We start from the raw sequence: 14,124 nt of genomic DNA, 5'->3' as shown, positions 1-14,124 counted from the left end.
CTGTGTGGGGAATGGGAGAGCAGGGGAGGACTTTAGGGGATGGACGATACCGGAGCCTGTAACCTGAGCTAGGTAAGGGAGGGGAAAGGTCAACACCTTTGCCCCAGAAGGGGGACAAAGGAAGGGAGTGGCAGGAGGGAAGCAGTTTGAATTCGGGTTTGGGGCTGGGTGGGCGGAATTCAGGGTATCCTAGCTAGGATCCAAGCACCCTGAAAGCCCAGAAGGACCCAATGGAGGGGTCCTGACTGTGCCTGCAAGCTCTGCTGTAACCTGTGTTCCTGTTGTCCAATAAACCTTCTGTTTTACTGGCTGGCTAAAAGTCACTGTGGGTCCCAGGAAGAGGGGTGCAGGACTGGACTCCCCCACACTCTGTGACAGGGTCCCTGTACTATTATGGAAAGTGCCTTGATGTGGGTGAGGGGTTGGAATTGACTGATCTGTATAATTACTTAGAGGCATTTGTGATGAATATTAAGATTAATGAGAAGCCTTTGAAAGGACTAAGGAGCTATTAGACAGACAAGCAGAAGATCTAGATGGGTTGGGTGTTTTTTGACCGGGCCAGTTTATAAGCATAACACTTTTGGAAAGTATTCTCATTGTCCCCTCTTAGAAAAGCAATGGGAGTCTTTTCATTGATTTCCAGTGTAAGTTGGATCAGGCCCCTTTAATCACTGCAGTTTCTTCTGTTAACTTCATTGCCACGTGGAAGAAAAATGTGTAACACATGCGAATGCTGTATGAATAGCATATGTTTTACATAGTGGACTTCTCTGAGATTGCATACCAGCATAGCTCCTGTTTATGAACTAACAGAAAACTAGCCATTTTCCTATAATATAGTCTACATGCATACCAGTCTAAAAAATGCTATTAAAACTGGCCAGTCGGGACATGAAATCTACTCCTCCGCCATTTACCATAACAATGGAGGACAATGAGAAAATTAATTTTATTTAGCTTGATTATCAGATGAAAACCCACCCCACTATTGAATGGGCAAGGAGACTTTTGCAAGGCTGTATGTCACATACATAAGAAGATCTCCACTTATGTACGTGAAACCTTTGTTTCCATATGGGAATGTATAAACTTACCCAACAGACCTAGAAATCATGTTGATTTCAGGCAGGACGGTAGTGTGGCGCTAGCTAAAATCCAGCATGCTGGCAGGTGTAAGTCTTCTGTTTCAATTGGAGGACTGACAGGTAAAATGTGGGTCTATTGGCATGTATCATCAGCCTTCCCGATGTATAGCTGTGTGCAAAGGCTGTGATTAGCAATCACCTTTTCTTTTACTTGGATTTGTAAAAAAGCATCTTTGGGAGATAGTTTGGATGAGCCCGTTTAGAAAAGGGATGCGGACAGTGTATGTGAGATCCCCAGCAGAAGTGCTGATGCTCTGCTTCAGGATATCTCTAAAGCACATGCTCAGCCTCACCAATGTCCAAGGGCATATGGAGGTGACTGATGCTCTCAGCCTCTTAAAGGACTAAGCTATTAACAAGGAGCATGAACCCAGAGAACATGCCAGGTGAGAGGAACCTTAGCATGTGAATTTAAAAATCATAATTCCAAACTGAAAAGTTGCTGATAGATATTAATGCAGAAAATGTTTTGGTTGGCATAGTAACCCTGGGCTTTGTTATTGATTTGTATTGAGAAAATCTCCCCCCACTCCATCCCCTATCCAACTTTGCCTTTAGTTTCACAGGTGACAATGACTCATTCAGCCCCCAGTCCTGCAATCCGTTCCACAAGGGCAGATTCCCCTCACCACCCTGCTGGTGTTCTGCATAGATTAGCCGTGTAGATCCAATTGCAAAATTTGGGCTAGGCAGTGCCATGTATATTACAAATCAAAGCTTTGATTATCTGGGGTTTATTAACCAGAGTATGTTATCACTGAAAAAAGGAACCTTTTTAAATGAAAACATATGAATGCCTAGTGCTTGTAAGAAGTTGAATTGTTCTGAAAATTTTCATTTGGGATTTTGGGATTTTAGCTAGTGCCACACTACCATCCTTTGGGAAAATTTTTGTTTGTTAGTTAAAGGATGGGGAATCCAGTTCAGATAAAATAAGATCTGATGTCCTGGAATTTCCATCTCATCCTATCCCATTTTGAAAGTGCCTATCAACGTTAAGACAAGCTCATCCTTGAATTAACTCCTTTGAAATACATGGAGATGAATTTGGCCCAATTTATCAAAAGCCAAACTGAATTGCCAGAAGCTGGGAATGGTTGACAGAGGATGGATCACTTGGTGATTACCTGTTCTGTTAATTCCCTCTGAAGCACCTGACATTGGCCACTGTCAGAAGACAGGATACTCGGCTAGATGAACCTTTGATCAGACCCAGCATGGGCATTCTTGTCTTATGAACTTTTTAGTGTATTTAGGACAGATCACTTTTTCAATTCTTGTTTTTCATTTTTCTATATTTTGTTCCTTTAAGATCTACCAGTAGAAGGGTCAAAGTATCCTGAGAGTCTGGTTTTTTTGAAATTCAGAACTTCATTATATCCTATTTGGGTGATTCACTATATCCTAAAACTCATGAAAAAGCCTGTATTTCCAGCTGGGGAGAAGTACCCCCATAATTTTCAGAAGTGAACTCATTTCTCAAAGAATTGCTGCCCAAATTTGAAGACTCAAATGGTACAGATAGATGGAAGCATGGAAATTTTATCCCCAAATCCTTTTTGGTTCTTGCATTCCTGGAAGAATCCTGGACCCATACAGCAAAAGAGATTTAGAGCCATGTGGCTAAAAATCTCTGGCATTCAGGCCTGCAGAGTTAGTCTGGTCCTGCATACAAATTGATTTAATCTAGTTCCCATGAAGATATCATTAGTTCATTCAGAGATACCCTGCATACCACAAAGACTTCATCTGGGCTTTATAAAAACATCTAAACTGTACTCAGCTCTTACATGTTGATGCCTGCAACTCAGTGAAACATGTCCGTCCCCCCCACGCTGCTTAGCTTCTGACTGATCAGTCACTGTGCCTGGGTTTCCAAATGATTAAATGGGACACCCTGAATCTTAAAGCCTTTTCCATTAGCTCATTAATCTTGAAGTTGGGTTTGGCTGGGAGTGGAAGGCATCGTATCCAAATATACTGGAGCCTGCCGGATGATCATATACAGCCAGATGTAAGTCAGCAGCTCCACTTGTCTTGCCACAAGATATACTGGGGTTGTAAAGGGAGTATGAGTGTGGAGAAATACATACGCCAGAATATCACAGGAGATGTTTCTGTCGTGATGCTTTCTCCAGGCTGCGAGACTAGCAATGAAAATCGACTCTGGTCTAGTTTTCACACCCCTAGAGAGAGGGGCAGTCAAGAGTTCCCCTGTTACCACTTAAAAATAAAATTCTTAGATTACCAAGACTGTGGCCAAAGTTTGTACTTCACTGCCTGACCTGCCATTATGTAGTCAATGGAATAAAACGTTTCTTCATTATTTACAGTAGCACAGATAGATGACCAAGAGGAAGGAACTAGGAGCATTCCCGCACATAGCAATTTTCTTTCTCAAATACCTGCCTTTAAGGCAGGGATTTAGATGCTCAAATTCAGCTCCCTTCGGTTCTTTTGAGCATTCAGGCCTTAAGTGCCTTGTTGGAAGTGAATGCATGCTCCAGAAGCTCTGTTGACTTCAGTGGGTGGGTGCTGCAGACCACTGCAGGACCTGAGCTGACTGGGTTATGTCAACATTTTTTTTTTTTAGGTTTTTAGTGGCTATTTTTGGACTAAGAGTGTACCCTGCTAGTTGTAAGGCTGGTGTGTGCCAGTAAGGCCGCCTGATTAAAAAAATAATTTAGGGGTGGGGAGGGAAAGCTCAGTGGCTTGAGCATTGCCTCCTAAACCCTGGGTTGTGAGCTCAATCCTTGAAGGGACCATTTAGGGATCTGGGGCAAAAATCTGCCTGGTGATTGGCCCTGCTTTGAGCAGGAGGTTGGACTAGATACCTCCTGAGGTCCCTCCCAAACCTGATATTCTATGATACACGCACAACGCACTACACTAGAGCTCTCCCATTGGCATTAAAAAAAACCCACCCCCACAAGCAGCATAAGCTGTGTCAGCAGAAGCTCTCCCACCAACATAGCACTGTGCACACTGGCACTTACGTCAGTATAATTTATATCCCTCAGGGGAATGGAATATTCACACTAATGAGTGACACAAGTTTGCTGACAAAGGCTGTAGTAGTATACCCATTGCCTTCCACCCATCTGCCCACGCTTCAGATCCTGACCAACCAGACAGTTGCTAACAGAATTCTCTGCATCTTGAAGTCTTTAAACTACAAGTTGAGGACTTCAGTAGGTCAGGGGTTTATTACAGGACTGGGTGGGTGAGATTCTGTGGCCTGCATTGTGCAGGAGGTCAGACTAGAAGATCATAATGGTCCCTTCTGACCTTAAAGTCTAAAGTCTATGAGAACTAAGGGAGCGTCTGTCTTAATATTTCAGGGATCAGATACGTCAAGGCCTAGAAGAGCTGCAGAAAGTTCTGCCGGGAGGCGACACTTACATGCATGAAGGATTTGAAAGGGTGAATAACGAATCTTAAAGTGCTTCTACAATGTCTTTCGGCAAGGGGGGCTCAGAGTGCTTTGCAAACACAAATTAATCCATGAAGCCATAGAACACCACTAGGGAGGTAAGTGGTATTATCCATGTCTTAATGGATGGGATCCTGAAGGCAGAGAGATTGAGGAACTGGCCTATGTGAGGAGGGGCATCATTCACCCTGTATATCATTCACTCTGCAGACTTTCGGCTGGAATATTATCTTCCTATGTCCCTGCCTTCAGTGTTGGGCGTTCCCTTTTTAGGAGAGCGATCGAGGGCACAGGACAGCTGCACCCAGTCCATGCAGCTCCATTTGGAGCTATGCTGCTAACAGAGGGGCAAGCTGCAGGAGACCTTGAAGCCAGCAAAGGCCTTTGTGTGGGTGACCTTGGCCTTGACTGGATCCTGCAGGTAGTTGGCTAGGTTTGAGGACTGGCCTCACAGCCTGTTCCATGGGATGGTTAAGCCATCCCACCTTGTAGTCTCCTCTCCCTCTTGCCTTGCCCTGCTGCAGACTTTATTAGCTCAAACATTTGCATGCAAACCACACAGGATTTCTTTATCCCTGTCTCCCACCTTCACTAAACATTTTAGAGGCTTTTGGAAGCGATTATGCCCCTCGATGAAGATGAATTGCATTCCTGTAATCCAGCACATGGGAAAATTACAGTGCATTCCAGGCTGCAAGGAGAGCTAGCCAAGATTTGGTTCTAGCCAGAACAAAACTCCCAGACCCAAACACCCCCAAATCTTGCAGGAGTGTTCAGAATCAAAAGCCAGATCCAAATTCAGCAACCAGAATCTCAGCTTCAAAGAGGAGTTCAAAGCCCAGATGCAAACCTATCTCTTAATTCCAATCTCCGATACACACAGAAGTGTTTGACCACTGTCTGGCAAAATCTACTTGTTCATGTGTAAAGCATAAGATGCAGACAGAGGAATTTCCACTTGAGATAAGTTTAACACAACTCCTGCTAGCTCACCTCATTTGGATGAGCTGAATTAGAGTGTAGGGTGCACAGGGTATCCTTGCACTCCCTGTCTGTCTGTGTGTCTCCGTCCACCTCTTGTCTTATCCTAGACTGTTAGCTCTTTGGAGGCAGGAACCGTCTTTTTGTTCTTTATGTGTACAGTACCAAGCACAATGGGGCCAGGGTCCATGACTGTGGCTTTTATGTGCTACAGCAATAGACATAATAATATTAAGAGCACACTAAAATTATCCCAGGCATTAGGCTGGGGCTCCCAAATTCATTACAGTCAATGGTGACGCTCCTGGGATAAATTTGACCTTGACACACTAAGTAAATGATGAGGTATGCTATAATGTCCATCTCACGGATTGGCAAAGGGAACATGGGTAGAAAACAGTGTCAGGATATAAGCAGTTTGAACCCCTGGCTCTTGGAACTGAGCCTAAGCAGAGGGAAATGTAAAATTGAAAACAAAATTGTGCAGCATAAGTTTTTTGCATGGGGTTACAGAATGTAAAGGGGATATTAATTTCAGAATGAATGTCGCCTGTGATAAAATGCAGTTTCCAAATTTGTTATCTTTGCTGCCACTTCCAAGTTGTTAGCAGGTCAGTTAGGAGCAATCACTAAGTATTATTCAGTTATTGCTAATGCTGCTGTTTGGCTTTAATTTCAGGCAAGTGAACAGATTTACTATGAAAATGTGCAAGGTAAGAGTGTGTTTTCCCTGCTCCCCTCGCTTTTTGTCTATGTGGTTGACTTCAGTCCTGGAGCGTAAACTTACTACAGGACAAGGGTGTGACTGTTGCTTTTTGCAGGAATTCAATGTTATTCAATGCAGTTTCCCCTGAAGAGCAATAAAGGACTTTGAATACATTTCATATTGAGGACTAAGGGCCATTTGTGTAAAGAGGCAGATTGGTGTTGTGATGTTTAGTGATCCCTCAGTGCTTAAAGTGCTTGATTCAGCGTCTGGTTCCATATGGCAGTGCATAACAACAAAACTTCACCGTGCCAGTCTCAGACTCTGTCTGGGAAGCTCAGCCCCATTAACTCCCCCTTCCTTTTATACATATATATATATATATCACACACACACACTCACAGTGCAGAGGTACAAATAATGATGCAGTGTGCACACCAGTGGAGAATCAGACACACAATTCTGCAAATATTGGCCTAGGAAGGATTTATCAGCAGGTAATATATCTGATGCAGCTTATATGCAGGTTGTTTGTAGGAAACATTTTGTAGGAAGCAATTTGTATTTTCACGAGGCCTGGCATTCTATTTTCTTTGTACTCATTGTGCTTCCCATTGTTTTTCATCAAGTCATTGCTCTTTTATTGTTGCATGATTGTGTGAGAGAATCTTTTTATTAGTCTAGGCTGGGATTTTCAAAGGAGACTAAGCGAGATAGGTGTCCAAATCCCATTGACTTTCAGCAGGAGTTGAGTATTTGATTTCTTGTAGGTGCTTTTGAAATTCAGTCTTACCATATAACACCCTCATTCATTCTACAAGAACATTCTGTGTCCCATGAATATAGGCTCCTCCTTCCATATTTATAACTCCGCAAGGTCAGGAACCCTGGCACAGGCTGTGTGATAGTCTGGTCACAGAAACAGAAGGAAAGTTTGTGCCTGTCTGCAAAAGCAAGTGGACCCAAACCAGATCGTTCCAGCAAAAATTGTTTTTTTCCCTTCTTCATCAGCACAGACAAATGCCCATCTGTTCATAACTGCATGAAAATCCTCCTGATGACTTAGGACATTTAAAATTAATTAGCCAGATTTTCACTTTTTCAGAAACAACCTTCAAATTATATTTAGCATTTATTAAAGTGAAGTATCAATGTTCTCGTGTAATGCATGACTGTATAGCTGTTTTGGATTTATACCAAGTGTCTGTTGCCAGAAACCCAAATTAATTCCATTCAGGGCTGCTGTAAATTTACACAGAAAGAAGCCCATACAAGCCTGGGCTACAATCGATATTGTAAAAGAAGATTACAGTCTTCTTGTTACAACTCCATTGTCAGTATATATGGTTGAAAGGATGAAGAGGAATTAAGCTTTTTAATAATTTTCCTACCAAAGTCTCATTAAATTCCAGTTCAGCCTTAGAAGACCTAACAATAAACTGAAAATCTCTGTGGGTTTAGAGAATGGATAGATAGCATGCATAAAGGCAGGAAATAACTGGAAATGTTTTTAAGAAATTTGAAAATGGCTGCTGTGCAATCAGTCAAATCTGTTTGAAATATTAAAATATTTGTTTACTAGGCTCTCAATTTAGAGTCATTCAGACATCTTTTGGAGGATCACAATATAAATGCACAGAAGTCTAACAGATACAGTAGGAGGGTTGCCAACTCTGACTGAAGCTATTCTGGGAGATTTTTTCCCCCCAACATGATATAATGTAATTTTCTTAAAATATCCTGCTAAAATCTTCCGGATTGTTTTCAACAGTCACTAGGAGATCGATGCCAATTCTGGGAGACTCCAAGCTAATCCTGGAGGGCTGGTGCAGTAGATAGGTGCTTTATTAAAAGTGGTCAAAAATTTCCATTGAAACTTGGGGCCTTGTTAATGTAGGCTGTTAAAGAGAGGTGAAGGATATAAATTTTGGAATATATCAGCCCATTACCGGCTCACTGGGGCTAGGTTTTTGGTGCACCAATTTAGTCCTATGGGCTCTTTTTGTGAAAGATTTTTTGTTTATTTTATGTAGGCTATAGAACTGCTAGTGTCATCATTGCACTGACGGATGGCGAACTCCACGAAGACCTCTTCTTTTATGCTGAGCGAGAGGTAAGAGATTCAGGGCCTGGCTATAATGCAATCACAGGGTTTTAATCTAACTAGCGTTTGTACTAGAGAGGAGAAGCTGTAGCAGTATGGGCTAGCCATACGAGTAATTACCCAGGGTTCTCGGTGGGCTTGCACAGCTCGCGTCGAAGTCTGTAATGCTAGTTACCATTAAACTAATACCATTAGTTTAACTGCTAATGGTATCTGAACTAGCTAGATTAAAGCTAGCCTGGATATATCTACCTGTACCCTGTGATTGCAGTGTAGACATACCCTTACGCTCCATGCTCCTGGGACAGAGTTTCTGTCATTTCTGCCAAAACAAGATATGTATGCTAAGAATGCATGTGTTTGTAGGGATAAATACTAACTAACAGAAGCAAGATTTCTGCAAGGCTTTCAGACCACAAGATTTCTGCTCAAGTTTTAAAAAAGCACTTTGAGTGCTGATTGCTTCTGAAAATATGTCTGCAAGTGTCACAGTGGGAGCTGCTGGGCTCTTTTTGGAAAATTTGACCCCAATTCTTGATGCTCCATACTTGAAAATCTGGCCCTGCACTCTTTTGAAGAGCTGGCCCTGAAAGTCACCAATTCAGTAACAAGACCTTGCAAGAGAAGTGTTTTCCTAATGGACTTTGAATACCAAAATACTTATAAATAAATGGTTTAAAAAAAATTGAAAAGAGAAGATTTTTTGTGCAAATTCTCCACCTCCCTTTTAGTGATATTGTAAATAACTAATTGCTATAGCTCTGCAATAGCTATTGTACTGAAATGCCTCCTACACTAAGTATGAGGAGATACCATGGTTATCATAGATCCCAGGAGCAATACATACCATTTTTTTCAGGGCTTCCACTGTCCTTAGTAATTATATACACTTTGAGGGCTGAATCTGTTTCATTTGTTTTATACTGCACAGTTTCAATGGGCAAATGTTGTTAAGTTGGAATGGCTAGAAATTGGATTTGTTGGGTAAAAGAATGGATAAATGTTTTTGTTCACCATGCAAGTAACTGCTATAGGAATAGACAAACCTCTGCATCTGCAGGAGAGCAGAATGTTAGAGTCAAGATCTGCTATCCAGATCTGAGAGAAGAATTTGGCCCTAAGACTTTTAATTCTATCCCTTATCATGCCCCCAGTCCTTGATTTTGAGGAGAGTTCCACTCACAGAATGACAGCAGGACGGAGATATTAACAATGCAATTGCAAATGTGCAGAAATCTGCATCTGTAGCATGTACCTGTTTATTTAAAAGATTTGCATTCTGGTTCCAGGCTAATCGATCTCGTGACCTGGGAGCCACTGTGTACTGTGTTGGGGTGAAAGATTTCAATGAAACACAGGTAAATGAGTCATTCTTTCTATTTTTGTTTGGAATTCTGGCAAAGGTGGACTATATGCTGTCAGTTCACATACAGCAGCTATGAGTGAACTTTTCATTTGAGCCTAGCTGGGCAATTTCAGGTGCTGTTCATGTCCATACAAGAGCCAGAACTTCAGCTAGCATAAATTGCTGTAACTCCATAGAAGTCAATGGAACTATTCATATTTACACCAGCTGAGGATCTGGCCCATACAGATTCCTTCTGGGATCTTAATTGAATTATTAGCATCTGTTAAACTCTGATAACCTTGACTCCTAATTATTATAAATCTTTCTAGAGTTCTGCTTCCTTTAGGACTTGCCATAGTCCCCAGCCCAAAATACCCAGTGCTCTTTCTCCCCTGAATAATAAAAATGAGTCTTGTTAATGAAGAAAGAGAAACTTATCAAACTCATCTCATCGTGGATTTAGCTACAGACCCAGGCTAAGCTTGTTGGAAGATACAGTGAGGAGCCTGATGGTTTGCAATGAATGTGGGGCCAGGATTGAGTTCATGTGGGACAAATGGGGGTTTCATTGTTTTGATATAGGCAAGGAAAAACTCGCTGGTTATTACTGGTTTCAAGTATGAGACTTCTGCATTTCGTTTGAACCTCAAATGAGGTTCCCCTCAAGGCAGCATAAACCCCATGTCACCCCGGCCCAAAGGAAACACAAAGAAAAGCTTTCTACTAACTCCTGTGAACCAAAATCATGGAGTATTGCACAGCTCTAAAAACAGCCAACAAGATCCAGGGATGGGCCTGGTCTGCAATGAAGATTGGGATCCGAACTTCAAAATGTGGTTATGGTTGTGTATGGGTGCAGGGTTGTGGTTCAGATCCCATCTCTAATGTAAGATGAAGCAAGAAAATAAGAGAATTTGTGGAGGTGATGAGAAATTAGATTCCCTCTCTACAGTCTTGTCTACAGTGCAGTTGTGCCATGGTAACTGCCCCACGGCAGACCCCTAGTGCAGACAGCTTGCAACTTTCCCTGGTTTGTAACCAGGGTAGACCTGAAGTGGTACATGACACTTTTTTACACTGGTGAAGCACATCTATATTAGAGGTTTGCACGGGTGCATTTACCATGGGTGCAAAAATCTCCAGTATAGACAAGCCTTATGCAAAGGGAAGAGAGAGCACCGGCTATCGAAACGGGCACAGCCTGAAGTCATCAAGGCATTGGAGAGGTTAACTCGAGTTCAATGATAAAGCCCCACTGTTATTCGAAACCCCAGAAGCTTCCCGCAGAAAGACAATAGAGAATGAATTCAGGAAGCTATAAATCCACCCATTGACTGTAACTGCTATATCTTGGTTTATGATCCCTAAGCAACTTAATTACCTTGCTTCATAGTAGAGGGGAGCCAATAGCCTGGGATGTTCCCTATGGGCACAAACCTGGAGGGGGAGCATGTTTGTTTTAAGAGTTGTCAATAAATGTTTATTTTAATTCTTATTATACATAGAACTGATCGACAGGGATGATGGGGGGTAAGGCTTGCAGGGCTTAGAGATAAGGGTGTGGCTAGTTCTCTGCCTCCAATTTGCAATGCTACAGGAAGGCTGAGCCCCAGGCAGTTGGGCGATGTTACTCCTGCTATTTGAGAGAATTATTAAAACAAATGTCACCGTCACAGCAATAAAACATGAATCTGCTCCAGCTGCTTCATGGAGAGCTCCTGACTCCTGAGCCAGGCTCACCATTCTCCTTAACCCCTAGCACACCAAAGGCGAATAAACTTGTCTTTCACCTCCTCCAATGTGGCATTCCTGGTCTGTCTCTCTCCAGCCAAAGGGGACCACAAAATGCTCATCTGCTGCCTGTGCTTTGTTTCCCATGCTCCTCACACAGACCCACCGCCTCCTGCTACCTACCCACTTTCCTATTGCTGCTGGCTCTGTGATCATTCACCCTTGAGCATGTGGTCTCTGCTTCTCACCTGCCAATTTCAGGAAATCTTCTCTGACTCCCAGCACAGGTCCCTTAAAATAAACCAGGCCCATGGTATTACGGTTAGCTAATTTCTAAAGAGTTACAGCGTACTAGCAATTCACACTCCATTGAGTACTGATTTTTATTTGCAAGTGGATGCATTTGAAGAACTCCTTTTAATTTGCTGATGGCTGGCTAATTTGTACCATTGTTGGCTTTTCTATTTTTTGCTGTTCTGTCAGCTGGCTCGAATCGCTGACAGCAAGGATCACGTCTTCCCAGTGAATGACGGCTTTGAAGCCCTGCAGGGGATCATTGATTCTGTGAGTATTAATTTTGGCTGTATGTGTGTGGACATGTATGCATGTGTGCGGTGGCTTGGGAAACCTGTCTACCATACTCTAAGTGACAGGTCATCGCTGTTGTATTGCTTTTTTAAGCTGTCTCTGCTTTAGCTGGAGGACAAATCTGAGTCTAATATTACCACGTTGGAAGTATCTGGTACTTTCTCATCTGATATGGTTTAAAAAAAAAGGTGTGTGTGTATGTGGGGGAAGGAATCATGAACATTTTTCCTGATTTTTCCTTCCCTCTGAATCCTCAGAAACAAAGTAACTGAAATTTCAAACATCAAACCATTTTGCCCACCTCTAGTCTCCCATCCATTACAAGAATTATTCATTCCTGTGAGAAGTTGTAAGTACAGCAAGTGCTGGTATTCCCATTTAACACATGGGGAAACTGAGGCAGTGAGAGGTCACACAGTGGGTCAGTGGCAGAGTTGTGATTAGAATCCAGGATCCCAGTCCCCTGGCCTAACCACTGAAACACACGGCTTCCTGAAACAAAGAGGGGCCCCATTCCGTTTTTCTTCCTGCTGCTTGTTGTGTCCTTCCTTTGTTGGCAGATATACTCTGCTGCTCTGAGTTTTGGTTCTCTGTGGTATTTCTCCTCTTCACTAAAGAAAGCAGAGCATGAAGATGATGGGAAAATAGGAGATGGATTTTCCTAGCTTGCCTGAAGTCCTAAAAAGGCAGCCATTCTCACTCAGAAGTTCTTGGGTCGAGCCTCCTTGGAAACAGGCCATTTCTCTGCTTGGCTACATTTCTCCTCTAGAGCTGTTCAGTTGCCTGGGTTTCCCATGTGTTGGCTTCAGCAATAGGAAGCAGTCAGGGAATTAATAGAATTATAGAGTTTAAGGCCAGATGGGACCACTAGATCTTCTAATCTGACCTTCTGTATATCACAGGTCACCAGCACTAAGCCAAAAACTAAACTAACCTCCTCTTGGAGGAGCTGACAATCTAGAGTCAACAACCCCGCTCCTGATCAATAGGAGTTTTGCCATGTGCTTCCCTGGGAGCAGTATCAGAATCCAAAGAGAGCTGTAGAAAATGGTAATGCAAACCCTGGACTAGCATACAGGTCCCAGAACTAATGTACACATCCCAGCTATGCTTGATTCCCTCATGCAAATATTCTCATTAATTTCAGTGGGAATAGGATTGGGACCTGTAGGGCCTTTCCAACTCTGACTCTGGTGGTTACATAAGTGATCTCTCTCCTGCCATCTATCTCCACCCTCTGACAAACAGAGGCTAGGGACACCATTCCTACTCATCCTGGCTAATAGCCATTAATGGACTTAACCTCCATGAATTTATCTAGTTCTCTTTTAAACCATTTTATAGTCCTAGCCTTCACAACCTCTTCAGGCAAGGAGTTCCACAGGTTGACTGTGTGCTGTGTGAAGAAGAACTTCCTTTTATGTGTTTTAAACCTGCTGCCCATTAATTTCCTTTGGTGGCTCCAGTTCTTATATTATGGGAACAAGTAAATAACTTTTCCTTATTCACTTTCTCCACACCATTCATGATTTTATATACCTCTATCATATCCCCCTTTAGTCTCCTCTTTTCCAAGCTGAAAAGTCCTCGCCTCTTTAATCTCCCCTCATATGGGACCCTCTCCAAACTTCTAATCATTATAGTTGCCCTTCTCTGAACCTTTTCTAATGTCAGTATATCTTTTTTGAGATGAGGAGACCACATATGTACACAGTACTCAAGATGTGGGCGTACCATGGATTTATATAAGGGCGATAAGACATTCTCCATCTTATTCTTTATCCCTTTTTGAATGATTCCTAACATCATTTGCTTTTTTGACTGCTGCTGCACACTGCATGGACATCTTCAGAGAACTATCCATGATGACTCCAAGATCTCTTTCCTGATTAGTTGTAGCTAAATTAACCCCCATCATATGGTATGTATAGTTCGGGTTATTTTTTCCAATGTGCGTTACTTTACATTTATCCACATTAAATTTCATTTAATTCTGAGTGATCCTGTCTGACTCAATGCATTTCCAAAGCCTCCCTACGCAGTGCAGGGAAAGCAGAACACAAGGGACTGTCTGGACCATTAATT

At 42.4% G+C, this 14,124-nt stretch overlaps 1 protein-coding gene across 2 annotated transcripts in view; it reads left to right on the top strand.

Annotated features, from left to right (window-relative positions):
• ANTXR1 (ANTXR cell adhesion molecule 1) overlaps nucleotides 1–14,124 on the top strand; it is a 194,068-nt gene that overhangs the window by 20,105 nt on the left and 159,839 nt on the right. For both annotated transcript variants that reach the window (XM_030551979.1, XM_030551980.1), the window contains exons 4-8: nucleotides 4,490–4,571; nucleotides 6,242–6,275; nucleotides 8,302–8,381; nucleotides 9,662–9,730; nucleotides 11,935–12,015. In XM_030551979.1, coding sequence (XP_030407839.1) covers nucleotides 4,490–4,571; nucleotides 6,242–6,275; nucleotides 8,302–8,381; nucleotides 9,662–9,730; nucleotides 11,935–12,015 — 346 coding nt within the window. The remainder of the gene's footprint in view (nucleotides 1–4,489; nucleotides 4,572–6,241; nucleotides 6,276–8,301; nucleotides 8,382–9,661; nucleotides 9,731–11,934; nucleotides 12,016–14,124) is intronic.

The sequence above is a fragment of the Gopherus evgoodei genome, chromosome 2 (genome assembly GCF_007399415.2).
Source record: "Gopherus evgoodei ecotype Sinaloan lineage chromosome 2, rGopEvg1_v1.p, whole genome shotgun sequence".
Lineage (NCBI taxonomy): Eukaryota > Metazoa > Chordata > Testudines > Testudinidae > Gopherus > Gopherus evgoodei.
The sequence above is the reverse complement of the archived record's forward strand: the minus strand, read 5'-3'. Positions and strand labels throughout refer to the sequence as shown.